Source organism: Antedon bifida, chromosome 1 (assembly GCF_963402885.1).
Source record: "Antedon bifida chromosome 1, ecAntBifi1.1, whole genome shotgun sequence".
NCBI lineage: Eukaryota > Metazoa > Echinodermata > Crinoidea > Comatulida > Antedonidae > Antedon > Antedon bifida.
The window spans coordinates 28,604,635-28,628,409 of record NC_136226.1 but is presented as its reverse complement, the minus strand read 5'-3'; the positions used below and the strand labels follow the sequence as shown (position 1 = coordinate 28,628,409).

The 23,775-nt window shown below is 31.5% G+C and overlaps 1 protein-coding gene across 1 annotated transcript in view; it reads left to right on the top strand.

The window, feature by feature from the left end:
• The window catches only part of LOC144848044 (uncharacterized), a 41,531-nt gene extending 20,762 nt beyond the window's left edge, over positions 1 to 20,769 (top strand). The window contains exons 4-5 of the mRNA XM_078704714.1: positions 11,665 to 11,958; positions 15,956 to 20,769. Of these exons, the coding sequence (XP_078560840.1) occupies positions 11,665 to 11,958; positions 15,956 to 18,100 (2,439 nt within the window). The 3' untranslated portion in view covers positions 18,101 to 20,769. The remainder of the gene's footprint in view (positions 1 to 11,664; positions 11,959 to 15,955) is intronic.
• The last annotated feature ends 3,006 nt before the right edge of the window (positions 20,770 to 23,775 follow it).

Sequence of the window (23,775 nt, the reverse complement as noted above, 5' to 3'; positions counted from 1 at the left end):
TTCAACCATAGAGTTAACATTAATTAATACCTCTACTCAATGATTCAACCAAACAATCCAACCAAACAATCTTATTACACCTAATATATGTCCTCGCATATCGGACATGTTTATTGAATTTTGACGCACGAACGAACATACGCGCCCACGTACGTGCATCATCATATTGGGTGTATGCCTACAATGTGTTCCTATTTATTATCCAAATGTTCATATTGTAATCATTAATAATAGTATGAATGCTAGCTTATTAATCAATTGTTTGTTATGCGCAATTTCAGAACAATTTGTGCAATTTGAAATTTTATTAAACGTAAATAAAGAAAAATTGGTGAAATCCTTTTTTTTTTTTTTTGCTAAAAGTATTATTGTCTAAATATTAATATTCATTAAAAGTCAGAATTATTCATAGGTAATAAAATGTAAAGAAATATTATTTTATCAATCCCCTTCCTTTGCACCTTTTGCATTCCATACTTTAACGGGGCCGAGTTGACCCGATTATTTTTTGGCCGAGTTGACGTGAGGCCGAGTTGACTTGAGGCCGAGTTGACTTGAGGCCGAGTTGACTTGGGGCCGACTTGACTTGGGGCCGACTTGACTTGGGGCCGACTTGACTTTGGCCGAGACGGTTTAGGGCCGACTTGGATCGAAATCTTTCAGCTTCCTTTCAAATTAAAATTTAAGCTGTTGCTACTACTGTAGTACAGTACTTTAAATTCTAATTGGACGTTGAAGAGGATCATTAGAGCTCTATGAGAAGATTAACACAGATTAACACAGATTTAGTCTAAATAAAAATAAATCATTTTAATTAACCTAATAATAATAATATCGTAATTATTAATTTATTATTTATTAGAAGTTGATTTAGCCATGGAGGTTGCATGGTTTAACCAGTATGAATAAATTATTAAATAACTATTATTACTAAAAATAAAATAATGAATGAAAAAAAATAATTTAGTGAATAGGTTTATGATTGATAGTAAAATGTTTTTCCTTATGAGTTATTATGTTTATGATATTATAATTACATTTCTTAGAAGTACAAACCCATTATTATAGTTTAATGCGTTTGAACCGTGGTAATAATCAGGTTGATCCATTACATATTAAAGGGATCATTATAAAATTGTTTATTATTTCATATTGATGATTAATATGCCTGCTGACTGAACAAAAGCTGACATCACTGTTTAGGTAGTTATTGTTCCCTGGATCTAGCTATTGTTCCCTGGATCTGGCTATTGTCTTATCCCCAGTCAATACCTGCAACTAAGAACAAAGACTCATCAAAAGTGACTCGTTTTAAAAGCTAGCCTGAAGTGCATGATTAGCTGGTTTGAGACCGAGATGCTGCTTAATAAAATAAGTACTTATTTCTGAATGGATGGTAAAATGTGGACGTTAGATAATGGGATCTAGGGGCCTATGTGTTCAGTCTTCTAACCAGCTGTAATAGAGACCATACCACAGGAGTGATGTGTGAGCATAGATCTATTGTTTATAGGTATCCATGTTCTAAGATGTATCATCAAGTGGCCTATTGTATTTTCATTGTTATGAAAGCAAACTTTAGTATTGTGTTGTGTTTTTAGCATTGAAATTCATATTTGAAGTATTCTTTACATAGTGACCTTGGTAAGTGTATTGTGTTATATTTTACGGGATTTTTTACTTGTATCTCTGTAGACACTTTGGATCGATTTTTTTGTCTTTGCATTAAATTGAATTTTTTATTATTTAAAAGATCGACAGTTTGTATGTAAACTAAAGTAAGATCGAAATGATAGTAACATCGAAAACGTGGCTAGTAAACAAAAGATGCAATTGTATAATAATTTATTTTTAGACTGCATTTTTATTTAAAGATGTATTGTCGCTCAAAAATGAACAATAAAGATTTTGAAAAGGCCATTTTGCAGTTATTCACTTCTGTAGAAAAAAAAATCAAATAGTTCACTTATAAAAAGACAAAAGAAATGGTTAATTTAATTTATAACCAAAAACCATTGTCTAACACTAACAGACAATTTAGGTATACTTTGCTTTAAATTACATTTTTTTCAGGAAAAACATTTTTTTTTTTAGATCAAAGTGAATAACTATTATGTGGCATTAAAATGGCATATTTACCCCAAAAAAAATAAAAAATTATTTTTTGGGGGGGATAATAATTATATCTTTAATAATACGTAGTATAGTAAAAGAAAATTTGAGAATATTGATGGTTTTGGAAAAGTTGATTGTAATATAAAATATTCCAGCTGCAAATTTTTTTTATTTAATGAAATCTAAAGCCCATAAAAAGATATAATATCAAGATATTAATATCAAGAAATATCTGTATTATGTCCTTGATATGAAATATTATAAACAATGTGGCAATAGATTCTCAAACAATTGCCAGGAAATACTGTCAGTAATGCCCTTCTCGCCATTTATTTTAGCATAAAAGTCAAAGATATCATATAATAACGATAAGGTGATAGAAACACATTACGTTGCGACCTCTGATATCCATTTGAGAGTGATGTGATTTCTAAATAATTTATGAACGTATTATAGAGCTGCCATGTTAAAAAGTATCAAATTTGTGCATTGAATTTGAATAATTTTATTTATTTAATATTCATTTAAAACATTTTTTTTAGTTTTAGTTTTAAAAAAATGGGATAATTTTAGCTATGAATAAGTCCTTTCAAATTTGATATAAAAGAAGTCCTAAGAAATATTTATATATATTCCCTTTAAAAAAGCTGCATTTTGCAAAATCTACTGAAGGTAATAAAAAAATAAAAACAAATATGTTCTCACCTCTTCTTTAGCAGGCCGTAGCCACCAGTACAGTTGATAAGGTTTCAGCATGGACCTAATTTATACTGTAGGTCCATGGTTTCAGCCGGACTACTTTTTCACAGAGAGGCCTTTGACAACCCAGTGGCTTAAACAGAGATCGTTCCCTTTCTTGCGAAAACCGCAACACTTTATTTCTTGTGGCTACACCACTGTGTAGGCTATAGGCAATACAACTAAAAGTCCATACAACTAAAAGTCCTTATTTATATTTTTCTATCATTTCTTTTTTTAAATTTGTACATTAACATATATTTTGCATTGTACAAGCATACGTAATGTAATTTCCTCTTCAAAATACGGTAGTTAATACTTTAATAATAAATAATAATTTTTTAAAAGCAGTTTAAAATTTTGAATGACAAGCTTTAATGATCCACATAAACTGTAATGAGGTCATAAATGAAAATTGAGGGTATGATGTGGAAGTTATAAATTCTGAGATGAACTGTCATTGTCAACCCATGACATTTGCATCCAGGTCAACCCATGACATTTCAATGCATCCAGGTCAATCCATAAATTTCAATTAGATGTTTTGTTTGCATGAGTGATTATAATGCAAAATTGTGCTTTCTTTTGTAATTACAGTAGGTACAAAATATTAAAGTTAAAATAATTCACCAGTAGTATGATAATACTGTACAAAATCAGGGAGGTGAAAACCCCTGATACAATAATGATTTAAGCACCGAAACCAAAAAAGGAGGATCTAATGTTCATTTCATTTTAAATTTTTGTTTTATAGCGATATTGCTAATAAAACTGATTTTTTAGTCAAGAAACATAGTTTTGCATTGTATCTTCAATTTTATAAATGTATAGCAATAAGGTTGTTTTATATAGAGCTTTTTGCTATGCTACACTGGCGAAATTATTCCCCGGATAAGAGCATGGAGCTATAACTTACCTGGTAGATTAATTTATAGGTGACTCCATGATAAGAGTTAATGAACTTGTATTTGTTTTTTTTGGGAGGGGGATTTTGCACATTGCATGGAGTAAGGTAGCGGTAAACCATCAATACACACAATAGTGTTTGTATGGTACATTTATATTGTGTACAACACTGCTGTTTTTTAAAATTTTTGTTTTCAGCCCTTGTCGTCTATCTGAAAAGTTATTTTTGAGAATATATTCTCATCACTTCTTTTTTGGACAAGTTTGATCCATCCTTGGCCTACTCAACTATGTATTAATTTTAGTTTGCAGATCTAGATATTTTCACCTCATTAACCTTATTAAGAAAGGACACAAACATTAAAAGCTTTCTTCTGTGCATTTCCTTTTAGCTGTGGACCTACTCCAGGGCCTTGGCCATTAGTACAGTTCATCAGGTTTCAACCTGACCACTTTTTGACAGAATACTACATTAATCTTCCTATCACATCAATTAATTATTTACAGTATTTGGTTCTCTATACGAACATCATTAAAATGCATATAAGCAATGCTAATTATGGCAATTATTTTTAGGAGGAAGAAGAGACCATGAACCATACACTGGTATCTCGTAGCTTTACCACTTTAAGTAGCTACAGCAGCCCTGTGTCCATCATACAAACTTATAATCAGTGTTTAGAAGTGTTGGTGAAGGTACTCCCTTTTGTAGTTACTTTAGTCTATGCCATTATCCGACGGAGGTGTGATATTTTTAATGTTCTTCTTTTCGTGATATATTCCTCTCTTCGAATAGATAGGCTAATGTTGGTTTAAATCCAGGTAAGCCGCACTCATAGACCACACTTTTTTTCCTCATCAGTATCACTGCGTTCCTTAGATAAGATGTTTGTGTATGTAAGCCTACTGTACTGTACTGTATGTGTGTCATAGACAATTAAACTATTATGACAAAAAAATCTCAGAAATACTTCAGTATGCTCGGGACCATTTGAATGGAAATGTTGTTTTGGTATAAATTAATGTATCAGCCCCCTGTCAATAGAGGGCAGTGTTTAACATACTACAGAGTTTGGTGTTAGAAAGCAATTAGTAGATACTTAATGAACTAATTAAAATGACATACTGTATTAAGATACTACTAAAGGGAATAATTGAAGTAGTGTAATGGCAAATGTGGTTTTATACTTATACTCATCATGTTTTTACTATCTATTGAATTTCATCTCTTTATCCTTGAAAATTTCATATCTAATTAATATTTTTTATATTCAACTTGTTTTTTATTGGTGTTTATATAATGAATAAAAAATAAAGTAATTTATTTAAATTTCATGCAAAAAAAAACAATGTCATTCAATTTTCCATAATCCATTTTACGGAAGAAACAGAAAAATTAATAATATTTTATAATTTGTTTCAGACCTATAATACAGCAGGCCTAATTCAATTCATAATTTGATTTTGACATATCCATATCCATGTAATCTTTATATAAATTATGCTTATTTCTGGAATAGGTAGACACCCTCTCACCATCTAGTTAAATAAATGCATTTTATTACACTACTGAAATACCTATCCTGACTTTACAATCATTGGTTACTTATGTTGGGATACAGGGTAAACAGAGCCGAGTGAGAAAATGATGTCATACTGAGAGCATAATAATAAAGAGAAATTGAATAGTCTATCATATTTCAAAACCGTAGACACAGTTGTGTAATATTTTTAGTGTTCTGATTGGTTCTGGGTTTAAAGGATTATTGTGTTGGAAAATAGTCTTTCTGCTAAAAGTTTTGTATTATGTAAAGATAGAGTAGTGTCTCTTCTGAATTTAGAGTATGCTTACATATTCAGTAGAGGATGATACTGTATATCAATTTGATTTCTTTTGCGTGTACCATACAATCAAGAACTGTTCTCCCATGCCTTGTTGAGGGAGACGATTTCCTAAAGACAAACACAAAAAGTCTTAAGCTCTACACTATCAAACTAGTTTGACAAAAAAAAGTGTGATGTGTCCAAATATGGTAGTGATATGCCCAAATATGGTAGTGATATGACATCATCATGTCCATATATGGGCACATCACATGTTTGTGTCACATAAAGTTTGATAGTGTAGACAGAGCTTAAAGCAGGTGAATGAAAGTGGATGAGAATAAATCCTGACAGAATTAGAACTCTGAGATCGGTAGTAGAACAATAACCACTGAAGCACTATGCTACAATTCCGCTCCTGTTAACTTACTATTAATTTATTCAGTAAGGAAATTATACCACAGTCTGAACAAGATTCCAGTAGCTATTTTAATATTGTCAAATTAAAATGCATGAATACATCTTAAAATAAACCACATCACTCGGTCAATTATAATTGATTGAATACAGTACATGAATTCTTCCTGTTTAGTAGCTTGGTATTTGTTAGACCCACCAGGATCCAGACCTTTACCATCATGGGTCCATGTAAAGGCTTCGTAGCAGGTATAGTGGAGGTCCAAATTCCCACACATGCCTACCATTTGCAGGCCTAGCTATTTGACAGGTCTCAACTTTATAATGTACATTTAAGGTCACTAACTAATTAATAACATGATAACATACATATTGTCTGAATTTTACGACCACTAACAAACTACTAAAGACTGTCAGTATATCATGTATTTTATTAGTTCCAGATTAGGGTGATATTAATAAGTGATTTGGTAGACATAAAATTCAGAACATTTTTAATTCGGGCTCAGCAAGGAGTGGACCAAAGCTTTAATTGCTTAGCTATACATATTTGTGTACATTATTCAGAATTTGAATGAATGGATAGTTAAGTTTGTGAGTATCATTTTCTATATACTGTACTACAAATCATGTATTTAATTTTCTTTATGTTAATTATACAGGAAATAAATTTGTTCCAAATGTACTGATTTACGAGACTTTTTACCTGACTTACTTCCTGATAAATGTTTCATTACTGTATTTGATAATGAAGTTGAAGTGTTAAAATAATGTGTTTAAAATTTACAATTTAAATTGAAGCAAAATTACAGTACAATTGTTACTTTAAAGGTAAAATTATTGACAAAGGTTTTAAAAAATCTTGTTTTGTAAAGCATCTTTTAATTAATAATTTTGTTCTTTTCTCTCGGTTAAAAATACTGTAGATTACATGCCTAGTAGAACAGCCGGTTGTCGTTCAACGAAATCTGTAAAAATGAAGTTTATTTCAGTTTTAATACGTTGCACATTTCCATAACATAGCCAGCTAGATAATCTCAACTTTCTGGTTGTGAAGTTGCATAGTATTTCCCGAGATTGCATGGAGTAAATGTAATCTATAGCTGCATAGTGACATTAGAGCACCATAGGTCCATGTAAAGGCAAAGACTAGTTACTTTCGAACACAAAGTTTTTGAGAACTATGCATGTACTATATCATCATTCGTCCATGTAAAAGCCTTTAGAGCACACCGTTTTTAAAACTGTGCATTATAGTATGATGTGAACAAAGTACAAATGAGATCAATTTTTTAGTAGGTTTACAGACAAGCTGTTGTTTAGGTTCTCAAATAGAACTCTTAGCCTGCAAGGGTTTATTACGCCACATTAAACAAATTAAACTAGATTCTCAAATATGAAAATGGATCTTAGGAGCTTGCCGTTAAACACTTGAACCATGTAAGTGCTCGAAACCAAACATCCTCCTTGATTTAACTGTCGGTTAACACATGGCGTCTGGGCTCGCGTGCTTGGATCAGGTAGATTTTTCACACCTACGTATAGCTGAAACGCATTAATTTATTACTTAACACGTATCATGGCTGTATTTGGAAGTTCATTTTTAAAAAGCATGTGCGTAGGAAGCATGCCACGTCAATTATTTGACAACTATAATTATATACAGTATATTATCACTGACCTAATTACATCAGGAACTCAAAATACAATTTAGGATATTGGTAACAAAAATTAATTAACGGAGGCAAGTGTATCACTGCAGTTATGTTATTATAAGAACTTCAAACTGCAGACCTGATTGAAAAAAGTCAAAAGTGACGCCGACAGCCACATATCACATCATCAGTTAATATTTGATTACAGTTTCTAAAGCTCTGTCTACACTAGTTTGACAAAAAAAGTGTGATGTGCCCAAATATGGGAGTGATATGCTCAAATATGGTAATGATATGCTTAACTATGGTAATGATATGCTCAAATATGGTAATGGTATGACATCATCATGTCCATATATGAGCACATCACATGTTGTCACATAAAGTTTGATAGTGTAGACAAGGCTTAATATATTGACTATATTTTTAGTTTACTTACATGCTTCGCAATGAGTGTGCACACGTAAAACATGCAAATCGTTGTCATCAATAGAAGAATATTTACATTTTCTCACTTTGAAAATGTTAAAAATAATTAGCATTCATCAAGTTTAACAGAATTGAACAAATTGAATATTTTATTGTGAACAAGAAATAAGTCGTATCTTTTTTCATCACCTTTGATGGGTTTTTTAAGCAAAATGTTTTTTTATACTATTTATCTATTGGCGATTATATTGTGTGTTATGTTTCATAGACTTCAATTAAAAAAAATAGTTTCTCTACCGCATTTAAAAATGTAATTTCTCGGCAGTAATAACCAAAGTAAGCAATTATACTGTAATATTTTGAAAAATGATTAAAGTAAAATTTATGAAGTAAACATCATGTGAAATTTGTATGACCTAGTTACAGTACAAAAAGAAAAGCGAGGAATTTAAGAATTAGATTAGATCATCCTACATATTAAAAACAACCTGCCATTCATTTAAAAATTATTTTAAAATTATTTTATTTTCTTGACTGAACATTTTTACAGATTTGACATAAATTTGTAATTCTTTTCGAAAGAACCAAAAATTAGCAAAACTATAGCATGCTGTTTTTTCGAAAAGAATTACAAGTTCATGAATGATGAATATCCAAAACCAGATGAACATTTTTAATCATGATGATAATAATAATATTTATTCGGTCACCAATGAAAAATAACTAGGATTATGAATATAATACAAACAGTTAAAATAAAACCTTATACAAAAAAATTAAACAATTGTAATACAAACTAGAATTTAATTCGTCACTTTGACGAATTATAGGTGATCATTTTTATCATTTTACTGAAATTAATTTTTTTTTAAACATGCACGTACGTTAACATACGATCGGAAAATGTTGATGTATGCCATCCTATTATATGCTTATAGTGCTGAGTTGTGCCTATATGCCATATACAATATGTACAGTATATACTGTATATCTATATACAGTGTAGCATAGGTGAAATTACGGGACACATGTTCTAATTTTTTGGCATGATGACGTTATCAAACTAAACTTTAAGATAACAATTTCGAAAGATAATTAATTGAGCAAAAAAATATAAGATTTGGAAAAAAATTTGGCACGTAGAAGCGCTGTGCGCGCTCTTTGAATTGTGTATAACTTTGACGAAAAATATGAAAAAACTACTTTTTCACTTCAACTGGCCATATGTTAACGTCACAACATCCGATAGGCTTAATTTTTATATGAATTAATATCTACATTTTATCAGCTTTCATAATAAATTATAATCATCAAGGTAACCTTCAATTCTGAAGAGCTGTAAGATATTCAAATTTACTGCGAAGGTGAAATTACACGGCCTACGTTATTTAAGTTTTTACGCGTGATGACGTCATTAAAATGAAGGTAGTGTCAACTCATGATAAAGATAATTAATTAAGCAAGCACATACTGAAAGTTGTGTGAAATTCGAGCACACATAACCAAGATGCGCTCTGTTGAATGTGATAATCTACACAAAAAGATAACAAATCCTAATTTTTAAATTCAAGTGGCCATTTGATGACGTCAAAACATTTTGTACGTAAAATGTGTACATGAATTCATATCTACAACTCAATGGCTTCCAGAATAAGTTAAAAAAATCGGGGGTCATCTTGCATTCTGAAGAATTATTTTCATTTTAAAAAAGACTTATTTTTTACCATTTTCAGAACTTTTGTAAAATAAATGTGCGCATTTTGTCATTTTTAACGTGCTCGTATAGCGTTATTTTAAGTCGGAACTGACTCAAATTTGGTGAATGTACTAAGGATGGTGAGTAGAATGAGATTTGTAAAAAAAATTCATATTTTTTACGCTTTTTAAGTATCGCGCGCGCAAAAACGCATTTTTGCGCAGTAATTTTTTGAAACACGCAAATGGCCTAATTCATGCTCTAAATTGATCAAAACTTAATTTTGAGCGTTTTAAATTTTTAACGCGCGATATCACGCGCATGAACCTACGTGCGCGTGCGTTTTTATTTGCTAATATTTTTACCCTTGATCTGAAGTTTACGTGTAGTGAATTTCATTAATATGTGATAATGAATTATGGAGATATGATTGATAATGTGATTTCGCAAAATGGCGTATAAATGTCGTCACGGATGAGTGATCACGCTGGAAAGCTTATTAGGATTAAGTTGTATTATTTGAAAGATATTCTGAAATTTTTGTAATCATTGACATTAAACTTTTTGAGATAATTGTTACACAAAATAGTGTACAGAAACAATAAAAAGAAAAAAAATAATAAAAAAAAAAAAAATAATAATAAAGATTTTATACAATAACAATAGGTGATCATTTTATTCTAAATGATCACCTAATAAATGAAAATTATAAATGTAATATAAAAATACAGTAAATGAAAATTATATAATGTCACTGAAAATACTAATAATGTATTTTTCATAGATTATCATTTATTATGTATCGGGTTGCTTCCTTTCAAATTATTTTTAATAATTAAAAAAAACATTTTTTTTCTTTACATTTTCTGCCATTTTCACAACACACATAATTGTCAGTGAAAAGGTAACGTTTTGTAGGTTATTTCTCCAGGTAATACAATCCAGTTTTGAGTAATTGATAAAGGAATGTAAAGATTTATAATTTGTCAGTTGAAGACAACCAGTTCTTTGTGACCTGCTTAAAGAAATGAAAATTCTAGCTGTATATTTTGCCAGATTTCAATTTCAGTTTCATTTCATGTAAATCCAACAGGTTTGGGTATTAAATTATCCGTGGTTTTAAGTTTAAAGGTCTCTGCTTTTCTATGTGATTAACTGATTGTGTAAATGGTTAAATTTAGAATCTGATGCCATTGTGTAGCATACTTTATGGACAATGCCAGTAGATTAATATAGTAGTATACAGACAAGGTATAGGAGGAAGGCAGGAATATACGGTAGATGTCGTATATGTAGAATAGGATTGTATGAAGTAACCATGGCATTGTTTATGAACTTGTCTACACTGGATTGAGAAAAGCTAGAAAAGGTCTCGGCTTTTCTATGTGATTAACTATTGTGTAAATGGTTAAATTTAGAATCTGATTATTATGTGTTCAGACTATCATTCATGTAGCATACAGTGCTTATGGACAAATTTCCAGCAGATAATTAGTAGTATGCAGACAAGGTATAGGAGGAAGGCAAGAACATAGATCATAGTGTATTGCAGTATGTACAGTATGTGGAATAGAATTGTTGTATGAAGTTCAACCAATGGCTTTGTTAATGAACTTGAATTGTCTATTAAGCTGGATTGACAAAATTCTTATTTCAATACAGTGATCACAATGCTTATTTCAACAACTGATTAAATACAGAGAATGAATAAGTCCTGTGGTATTATATTCACATTTGATAGATCATTAATAATGTATTCTGAATTACTGTTGGCATTAATGTTTATAACTTGCTCATATAATTTAACAAAATGCAGGTAGTATTGAGAAGAAAACAAAAAAAAAATAATAATTACTAACGTCAATGTTTCCTTTCTTTCTTCAGTTGGTTCTACAGAGATCGCAAGCTAACAACACTACTCAGGATACGTACTACAACGATTTCGTCGATCCAATCTTCACTCCACCGTCTGTGCCTCCTCCGCCGTATTCCCCGCCTGAGTACACTGCCATCGCTAATGACCCTGTTGTGATGGAACGCAATGAATTCATAGAAGGTTTGACGATAAACTCAGCCCTTGTCGGAACTAACGTGATGCCACCACCGTATTCAACGCTAGACTGGCCACGTGGACGACAACGAGAAACTCATGATTTGCCTTCAAATGCGAGTGAAGAGGTATACTTTTATTTTTATTGAATATTTTCAAAGTTTTTTTCTTGATGGGTTTTAAATTTAGGATATCTCTATTAAAATGGTATAATTACTTCAGGAGATAAGATTATCATTGATTTCTCCTACATTTTTCCGTAAACCTCTGTCTACACTATCAAACTAGTTTGACAAAAAAAAGTGTGATGTGCCCAAATATGGTAGTGATATGCCCAAATATGGTAGTGATATGCCAAAATATGGTAGTGATATGACATCATTATGTCCATATATGGACACATTTTCTGTCACATAAAGTTTGATAATGTCGACAGAGCTTTAGGGAAAAGATTGGTACTTTGACATTATTCCATACAGTATTTGTACTGTAAATTGATAACCCCACATTATTCCATAAGGGGTAGGTTGATATCCCTATATTATTCTTTTATCCAGCTAGTCTCAATTGTTTAGTGAACTGAAGAACTTCACGAAAACTGTATGGTGTTAAATACACAGTGTCTGCGGTTTTAATTTGTTTACAGAAAACATTGTTTCTTTTGGAAAGACAAACATTTGAAATAATAGGCTTTGTTTCTGTTAAAAGCTAGATATTTATTTTCTTTTATGTGAGCCTTCCATTGGTTAATTAGATTGATGATAAGTAGACCCATATGAATAGTAAGTAAATACCGTACTATGGCTAGGTTTATGTTTGAACTTCAACATTTGTGGCTACCCTACACTCTGGTAAGAGACTTTTCTGATTGGGTCAACATAGGCCTTTAAAAGTCGGCTATTAAAACTACACATTCCACTTGAAACAAACCAATCAAAATCTGAGGTTGCCAAAAGCAGACAGGTAGGGTTTCGGTATTATAAAATTATAGGTTTTTCAGTTTCAACTGTTTTAGTTTGGTATTTTAATAAGGTAGGTTGGTATTTTTATTATACCTTTTTCTGCTGTTTTTAGCTCAAAACTTCCTTAAAGTTGTATTCCATTATTGTGAGTCATTTTTGGTATGGTATAGTAGACACAATAGTATGGTAGACTTAATAAATTGAACAGAATCATAATTTTCTCTATAGTATAATTAATAGGTCTAATGTAAAATTTGAAAAAATAGCAGAATAGGAGTATGATCACTTTAGGGGCGGATTGATAGAAAACAGTCTTAACTGAAGGTCTTAACTCCCCGATTAAAGCTGGCTTTATGATTATCAAATAGACAGTCTTACTAAAGCCACCCCTTTTAGACCATTGCTATAAAACAGTCTTAGCTAAAACTGCGTACAGTAACAAATTGAGGGCGTACTTTACGCGTAGAATACCATATAAGGTAATGTTCGTCACGCTTGCTCAATTAATAATCATAACAGTATGTACATTTCTATGCGACAAAATCTATTTGTTTTAAATAATTGTTTGATTTGTTGGCACAAATTCAATGCATTTAAAATAATTTTACAGTTTAAAAAAGAATTGTAAAAGGTCCTGAAGGTCCCTTTCATCTTTTAAAATTAAAAAAAAAAATTGTTTTAAATGTTTTGTTTTTTTTGCCCTCAGTAGCATTTCTGTCCACCCACTTGAGTGTGTAAGATGATTATTTTGTTTTTACTTGATCTTAAAAATGGTTCTATGATGGTACCAAAACGTTGCTCTCTGTTTTTCTCATTACATTTTGTATTGAAATTATATACTAAACATCTTTTATTTTGTAATTTTTTAAAAGTCACTGACTTTATTGAAGTCCTATTCAATAAATCAATATAATTTAAGAGTTAACATTAAACATTTTACAAATAATTCTGGTGTCTTTAATGACAGGTTGGACGATAAGAATATTCATAAGGAGGAAAATGTCAAGTCTATGTTATTAACATTAATATATTCAGCAAAGAATTTTGTTAGAGTTTAAAATCAAATTCTATTTGGATCTAGGATAGTGAGAAGTTCTATCTATACACAGTAGATTTATATATTATGAATATAGAATAGTTGCTATAAAATACTACTGATATTGAATATTGTCCAGTGCAAGACTATCGAGCAAAGTACTTACTAATAGAATTACTGTGAATACTTAGGAGAGGGATTCTATTATTCCTTAAAAAAGAACTGTATGTAAGTAAAATCTTTTATACATAGTTTTTAAATGTTTTTTATTAAGAAACATTCACGATTTTACACTTATATATAATATACTCTTTCTTAGGAGAAGAATTCTATTAATACTAAACAGTATGTTTTGCATACAGTAAATTCTACTGTACATACATAGTTTTGAAATCTTTTTAAAGAAAAATTCACAATTTTGTTTGTAGAAATACACTTTCTTGAATAGTATACAGGAATGTTTTTGACTTAATAAATATTCATTCATTTTTCTGAATTTCCAAAATATTTTGTTAGAGGCTAATTAAAGAGTGGTTAAACAAGTGTTGGTCAGTCTGTTACTTTGGGGTGGTCCTTGATCAAACATGACTTTCAGCTCTGTCTACACTATCAAACTTTATGTGACAAAAAATGTGATGTGCTCGTGGACATGATGATGCCATATCACTACCACCATATTTGGACATATCACTACCATATTTGGGCACATCACACTTTTTTTTGTAAAACTAGTTTGATAGTGTAGACAGAGCTTTAGAAATGATTTAAAAATAAATGTTCTGTAATCCAATATGTTTATGTAGGGTAAGAGATGTTTCACCAGAGTACAAAAGGTGAAACCTTGAATCACTTCAACATGTTTCTTACTGGAGGTTTTAAAAACAATGACATAACTGTTTAACAAGCCCCTTGTGTTTTGATATGTTTTCAACATGATCCTCTAGGCCCTAGGAACAATACTTAAACTGTGTCCATCTCTCTGGAATTGTTCAATTATGACTGTCAGATGGGATTATTCCCCAATGAAACTGTAAAATAAAGCGCAAATACCTTGTAATTTATCACATCTTGGCCTAGCGGTTTTCTCAAAGGCCTCCCCGCTAATTGTTCAGCAGCCCTTCATGTGTTTGTTATGAAATTAAGCTTAACCTATCTTAATATGTAGCACGATGACAGAAACAGTTGATCAGTTTACGAGGCCCAATCCAGCGGGAATTGACTCATCAACTTTCTTCCAGTTTTATTTCCGAATGTCGTTTGTTTACCCTCAATATCTGTTGATATCTACAGTAGTATAGACCTCATTTTTTTTCTTCATAATCATCATAATTGGAGAAAACCTTGTAAAACTGAACACATTTGATTTTATTATGAAGGATTCGGAAAGAATATTAGGATGACTCCTAAAAAGGGATAAACTATTTTTTTTTTTTTCTAAATCATAAATACATGTTAAAGTACCTTCATAGAATTGTATATAAAATGTTTTGTAGCATTTTTAAAAGTACAAGAAAAGGAAATAGCCCATTAACATGTTTTCCAGTAGATAATTAGCAGGTTTTATTTCTAAATTCACCCTATATAAATTGTCATCAATTATATTTGTTGGAAAATATAGGACGTTTTTTGTAATAATGAATAGCAGTTATTCCTATTTTTCCTTTAAACAAACTATTAAAAAGCCTATTGACAATATCTTGCTGAAAGGATAGTCTGCCAGTATATGATACTAGTGCATATTACCCAGAATGCATTAGCAAACTATAGACACAGTAATAGGATATTGCTAGAAGCTAAGATCGTTTGGTAAATGCTAATGTTTTGACGATTGCCAAACCTGGTATTATAGTAGTGATATGGGTTTATCAGCTTTCTGTATGTACACTATAAGGATCTGTTCATACACACTGTTATTAAATATTTTATCTTTTTATACGATTTCTACTGTATATTTATTATTACAAATTTCCTCTACATTATTCCATTTTATTTTTTCGATGGATACCAGTATCTTTCTTGTTGAAGAATGAAAACAATTTATACTATACTATATATTACTATATTATATATTACTACTGGAAACCTCAAATTTGTTTTTTGTAATTATATAAAATTGTTTATTTTCAGCCAATCATTCAAGAAAGTATTGACATAATGGGAAGCACAGACATGAGCTCCAGTCACTCACCATCACCAGCGGAAGAAGCTTATTTGGCATATTGCCAAGAAGACAGTGAAGAAAATGCACCACTTCCACCGCAACGATGGGACAGCCACCACATCATGGGATCGTTCTCATCGTCACTAAATGAACAGTTTAGCAATATGTCAATGAGTAGTCTTGACGATCGGTTACGACGTATAGAACAGAGATACACTTCTTTAGACCGGTCGTCTCCAGATGATTTTAGATCACGAAGAAGGCGACGGAGAGAGGACCGCAGACGTGTTAGAAGCGGAGTTCGCATCAACAGTAGTTCTAGCGCTTCTCCTGAACTTGGTGAGACTCGTGAATATATCGATGATCTTGATGATGACTTATTAAATGATGATTTACAAATTACCACGCTGGAAAACAACGTAAGAACACCTCAGCTCGTTGAAGGTAGAGACAATCTTTTGGACGATTCTATAGTAGATCGTGGATTTTTCAGTGCAATTGTTATGTCTTCAAATGATCATTCCCAATCGCCTATTACTTCGCAAGGAACGCCGCCAGTTCTCAAACGATCTAGTGCAACTCAAACATCACTTGAATCATTTGTTATAGAAAATTTAAGTGGGAGTCCACCACGAAGGAGAAGCCAAGAAGTTTCTCCACCAAATATACGTGGTAATTTTGATGATAGGACAAAAATGAGACAATCTTCAAGAAATCGTGGATCTAATTTGACATCTTCTGATATAGATCCAGGTTTGGGTTCAAGCCCACCAAGTGGAGTTGAATCGTCGCCATCATTTCCACATAGAAAGTCTACCAACTTGTCTATTGGTCAACCAGAGCTTTTGAACTATGCCAAACCAGCAATATCTGGTGCAGGAGTCATTACTGCCAAAGAGCACCTTCAGGTAGCTACTGCATCTTCAAAAAGAGCTTCTGTTGAATCTGCCGGTAAAGGAAGCTCTCCAAAGAAAATTGGCAATTCTGTACCGCATACAAATCGTAAACTTAGCACCAACAGTCAACGTACAAAGCGTTTACACAGATTGCGACCGCGTGCAGTTTGTTCTACCTCCAGCGATGATGATTATATGGAATCTGATCGTGTGTATCCTAGATATTTAGTAGCTAAATTAGCCAATGGTGTAATTAAAAGCGAGGTGCATTCACAAGAAGCAGATAATAACTCACATGAACAAAATAGTGAACAAAATGCGCAATCTCCAGTTCGTATTAAGCTACGTCAGCGAAAGTCTTCAGATAAGTTGCAGTATTTAAGAAAACGTAGTGTCAAAAATATAGGTAATCAGGAAATGAACATAGAAAGTAATGTTGAGAATCCTGTACGTTTACGTCCTAATGACCGCAAAGCTATGCGTAGAAGGCGTCGTTCAGAATCGCTGGATTATAAAGGTATGCGCCATCAAATTAAGAAAGTTCCTCTTCAAGCGAGGAGTCGTAGATTCTCGCAACCAAATTATACGCCAAATGATTATAATCCGTGGATACTAAGATCTGACGTTGGACAGAGTGTTTCTAATCTGAACACAAATCATAACAATACACACGGTAGGAATCTAAAAGAAAGCGGTTTAGTTCAACAAGTTGAAATTAACGTCGAGACGAACAAAACAAGCGATCGTTTAACCGTTTTGAAAGCTTGCGATTCAGATCATCCAAAATCGCTGGTTGACGTGAATAAAGATGCGAAAAAGCTACTAAGTAGATTTCTATATCAATCTGGATGCGAAATCTCTCCCGCTGTTAAAACCGCACTTCAAGATATACAGTGTATGCTGAGACGCGATGACCGATATATGGCGGAAGTGCTCCATAGTGCAAAGGTCATGGATAAAATAATCGGGGATAATAGCGTGTCTGGGTCAGGGAAACGTGTGCCAAATGAATTTAGTAATAAGTCGCCAAGTAGGCATAAACCTGTAGAAAAAGATTTGTGTCTGCGTACGGATAATAATGATACTATTGTTGAATCGCAATCGGCAGACAAATTAACAAGCCAATGCAGTATACAATCGCCTTTGATTTCAAAGGAACCAAACCATCATGACATTGCTAAAAGTTTAAACGTTGCGCGTGAGACTATTTTATAAGGACAGTTAATCATGGATAACTAACTACTTTACACTTACAGTAATGTTCTTGTTTTTGTTGAAACATTGTATGTTGTGATGCTTCTATAAAAAGACCAATTTCTTCCATTTGAACTGTTTTGGAAATGTTATGATTATTATGTGAGCAATTGAAATACAGTAGGACACCTCTTTTGGACACTTTCCTGTAAAATGAACAATGAGCAGCAATACACTACAACCAACCCTATTAAGAAGACAAGTGTTGTACTGATACATATCATGTTTTCATTTTTATACAAAATTAGTGTTTAATAGAGAAATAGAGAATATTCATAATTATTTTGTGTTCTTTTTTAAATTTTCACCAGTTTAAATGAAAATCAATCTCCTCTCTTTTTGATTTGTGAAGTATGATCAAAATGTAATACAACGACATGTTGAGCAGACCTGGTTTTCGGCTCTATCCAAGCTTTGTTTGATACTCTCTAATGGATATGCAATTATCCAAGCCGTAATGCAAGTATGTTAGCATCAGAATTAGAATATTTCAAGGAATCAAAAGTTTAGTCAAGCTTACATTTGGCTTGCACGATTCATGGCACACTGTACATATGATTCATTGTATCATTTGATGTTATTTTTAGTTTGCTCTTTAAAACAATTCACATAATACATGTCACAACCTAGATTATGCTCAAGTATGACTCGATTTGATGCAACGTACAACTCCGGGCTAGGCACTGGGCTAGTAGGAAGTTTTAATGGTTTTGAGGTACTGTAGTATACAATATGAATTATATTATTACAATAAATAACAATGTAAAACAATTCATATAATACATGTCACAACCTAGATTATGCTTGTATGACTCGATTTAATGCTAGTCCAGCATACAACTCCGGACTAGGCACTGGGCTAGTAGTGCTAGGCACTGGACAAGTGCTAGGCACTGGGCTAATCAAAGGTTATAATGGTGTTTGAGGTAGTATACAATATCAAATATATTATTACACTAAATAACAATGTGCACTAAACCATAATAAATTAGTATTTCAATTTTGACACAAGATATCCATAGTATCTTTAATTTAAATGTTATCAACTCGACCAACTCAATAAGTAGTACATATTAAATTTATTTTGTAAATGTTATTATTGTTCATTTTATTGTACCATTTTATTTAGTAAAATAGCAATAATAATATAAAGAAAAATAGTTAGAACATTTTAATTAACAGGCCAATAAATTAATGTATATATATTTTTCTGTTTGTAATTGAGCTTTAAATAACATTTAAGATTTTTTTATTCAGTTGCAACATTGACCTTTGACACCTAAAGGAGGATGACATGCTTTGTGGCAGTACTGTCTGCCAAAGTTCTTCTAAATCTTTTTAAGCTCTGTCCACACTATCAAACTAGTTTGACAAAAAAGTTTGATGTGCCCAAATATGGTAGTGATATGACATCATCATGTCCATTAATGAGAACATCACATAAAGTTTGGTAGACAAGGCTTTACAATTAAAACAATGGAGTCTGACTCTTCCAGTATGGTGCTCACAAAGATGTTTTATGATATACTTATGATAAATATTATTAAGAATAAATTACATATTCACTCATAATCCATTATAATACTGTATTGTGCCACTGTGGTCATCTACTGGTGTGATTGGTAAGCATGCTATTAATACATACAATATATGAATAATTAACCATTTTTATTTTTTTTATTTGTGAAAAATTAGTTTAGTTGGGAATATGCTTTTTAAAAAATGTTGTATAAAGTTGCTTTATGTTCACATGTATGTCTGTACACAGTTCATGTTATTTTTTTACAATTTATATAATATATTATTATAATTGTTATTATAGTATTATTAAAACATGATGATGTTGGAATAATGTATACTGTAATATAAGTTGCACAGCATTAAAAATGAAGATTTTTTGTATATTCTCATGTATTTTTCACTCACTTTTTTTTAAATACTAGTAATAACTATACTGACCATCTTTGAATATTTATAAGAACATGGAAAATAACCTATAACCCACTATTATTTCAATCCTCAAATATAATATAATCCCATCTCCACAATTTAACCCAACTTCATGTTGAGGTAGACTTATATTGTACCAGAGTCAATTCTTTGTATTTTAGGGATATTTTCAAATATCAGGATTAAGTGCACATTTCAACTGGTTTCATTGAATATATTTGGTTGGTATTTTTGGCAGCTACATTAAAACAATTACAACCAATTACATGAGCAAGTCTCTCAAAACAATTAAGGTTTAAATTCTATTCTGTATTAAATACATTTTGAAAAAGGGGAAATTGCTGGGACAAGCCCAGTGTTTTGGGATAGGGATAAAGGGATACTGTGAAGTACATTGCCTATTGTAACTTTGAGGATGACTAATGTATTTCTGTGAGTATTTAGTCCGTATATATGTATATTAAGGGTATTAATATTATATAGTTGTGGCATAATGTGTGGAAGATCGTTTATAATATAAGATTGCAAATAAACTATTCTACCTATAACATGCATATAAATAATTCTTGCCAAAAATTAGACAATATTCCAAAGTATGTTTAAGAACCCCATTTTAAAAAGTTTCCACAAATTGGTTGAAGAGATAATTTTCTCCAGTATAGTAGTACCATGTCATGGTGGTGGGGTGGGGTTGGGGGGTGGGGAATGTTTGGTGTTAAGGGTGGGTTTTTAGTATAGTATGAGTAGCTAAGGAATAGATCATCAAATTTGTTTATGAAATTTTTCAAAAACACTTCAGGTGTGTGTGGAAAGTTAGGTATATTATTGGTCATATAATAATGATTTACTATTTCCTTACAATAGAATAAATGGTGCATTAAAATCACAACTCTGAAGAATACAAAATGTATAAATTGTTAAGCAATGTGTATTAATAAAGTATATCATGACCTTAGTTTGACCCGGTGACCTAAAATTGACCTTATTTGTGTATTCTTATTTTTCCGGGCATGGAGTGATATGATTAAATATGATTAAGAATCAATGTGACTATTGGATGATAATGATATCCTGTGACTTCTATATAAATAGCGATATATAGTATTTAACCTATTCTATTTGCCATGTTATTTCTGCTGTAAAAATATCAATACTGTAGCATTATTGTTAGTAATTATACTTCTGTGTATAGCTTGTAATATTATATAGGCCGAGTATAATGGTCTTGGCCTTTTTCTACAATTATTATTGTAACAAAACAGTAATTATCAGAATAATAAATGATCGTGTGCCTTTGATACACATTACTGTATTTATGATCTTTATTTCAAAATCTTCCAAGTTAAGGATAGAATAATATATATGAATAGGATACAATTAAAAGTTTACCACTGTGCGCTACTATACTCATTTTGGTTGTAGTTTGCGCACAGTGATAATGAATAGGATACGAAAAAAATCAGTGAGAAGTTTAACACTGTGAGCATAGCAATTTTAGTTGTACTCGCGCACAGTGATAACGAATAGAATACGATACGATATTATGAAAACTTGTTAGTAACAATGAACATGTGAAATATATACAAAAAAAAGAGGTATTACATTAGTCAGAATGTCTGGCAGACCTGAGATACAGCTGGATTCAATCGAGCGACTTTCTCTGACTGGATTTTCACAAATAGGACTTGTTTTTTTGTGTCGAACACTGGGTATGTATGGATGATTGAATCAATTAATGTACCACTATGTTCTTGGTTGCAGAAACAAGATAAATTTAACTGGTAAAATTATGTTCTCAAAATAACTATTACAAACACCCAATAGTGTGTTGAAACAAATGTGCGATACTGTAGCATAGAGAAACATTACACTATCAAGCCCTATGTAGCAAAAAAAATGTGATATGCCCAAATATGGACATGATGATGTCATATCACTACCATATTTAAGCATATCACTACCATATTTGTGGAACATCACACTCACAAACTAGTTTGATAGTGCTTTAGGTTAAGTTAACATTAGGAGTTAGATACTACGAGATTGGCCTATACTGCAGGATGTTTAACATTGCTAGATGTAGTACGTAAATTTAACTGCTACATCTCAAAATAACTATTTAAAACACCCAATTATGTGTTGAAACAACATTTAAGAATGGTTGTCTCCTAATCTTGCATCTCTGCCACTAGGGAAACATCAAATGAATGGCGAAGATTATGAATTGGTTACTGGTTAAAGCAACTTGAAACGATCCCGTGAAAAATGAGAAAGCACAAACAGGATCATCTCTGATTTGTAAGAGTGTACTTATTATTGTAAGAAGATTGAACTAATCATAGCCATTATTAGCGGCTCGTTTGAGCACATTTGAATATACATTAATGTGAATCTCTTGGTTATATGTTATTATGCTTTAATGTATTAGCAATGTTGTGCATGTCAACAATTTTTTCAAGATTATATTTTTCTTTCTTTTAAGATTCAATGGCACATTGGGAAAAAAAAATGCTCATACGAAAGAAATTTCATCAAAATCGACATTTAATAAGTTGTGGGTGATTCAGTTGTGCTGATTCACAATGCATTTTTGATGTGGTTACAGGTCACACCTCAGCCAATCGGTGTTTATTGAAAGTGTGTATCGCCATGGGAATCCATCAGCATGTGTGTTGATGGCTCCGCCCACACAGGTTAGCAGGTTTGATTTTTTTGTGTTTCAAAAAATTGTATAATTATCATTTAAAACCCTCTAATTTTGACTAATAATTTTATAATCTTCTGTAAAATACACAATGTCTACATACCAAGCAGAAATGTTTATGTTTTAATCTTATTTCAATTAGGTGGCTTTTTCTTAATCTCTCATTGCTGTTTATAAATGAATTAGTTTGGAATTTCTAGGATGCCTGTATATTTTAATTTTCACATACAATTATTTGTTTTTCCTGAAAGAAGGAAATAAATGTATTATTTAATTTATTTAGTACTATCAGTATTTTCAATTATTTACTTCTTTTCTTTACCTGATTGTAACTTTAGTTCATTTGCATATTCATACAGGTGTAGCTTCCTTTGTTTAACATCCCTTTGTGTTAGTACAAGTCAGTGCAGCCTTAACCATGGAACAGCAAGACCTATTGTTTAGTGTTCCACAGTAGGGGTGTACAGTGCTGGTTTAGTAGATTAGTAGGTTCAACATTATAATGGTAAGTTTTACTTTTTTACTTGATCTTTAGTACTGTATTTTATACTTAGTTTCTTGGAGAGCTTCATGGTAAGTTTTACTTTTTTTACTTGATCTTTAGTACTGTATTTTATACTTAGTTTCTTGGAGAGCTTCATGGTAAGTTTTACTTTTTTACTTGATCTTTAGTACTGTATTTTATACTTAGTTTCTTGGAGAGCTTCATGGTAAGTTTTACTTTCTTACTTGATCTTTAGTACTGTATTTTATACTTAGTTTCTTGGAGAGCTTCATGGTAAGTTTAACTTTTTTACTTGATCTTTAGTACTGTATTTTATACTTAGTTTCTTGGAGAGCTTCATGGTAAGTATTACTTTTTGACCTGATCTTTAATACTGTATTTTATACTTAGTTTCTTGGAGAGCTTCTTGTTGAATTTGTAAATTCTTGTAGCACTTTTTAATGCAATGAGTGAGATACACTTGTCAATTCTAATCTA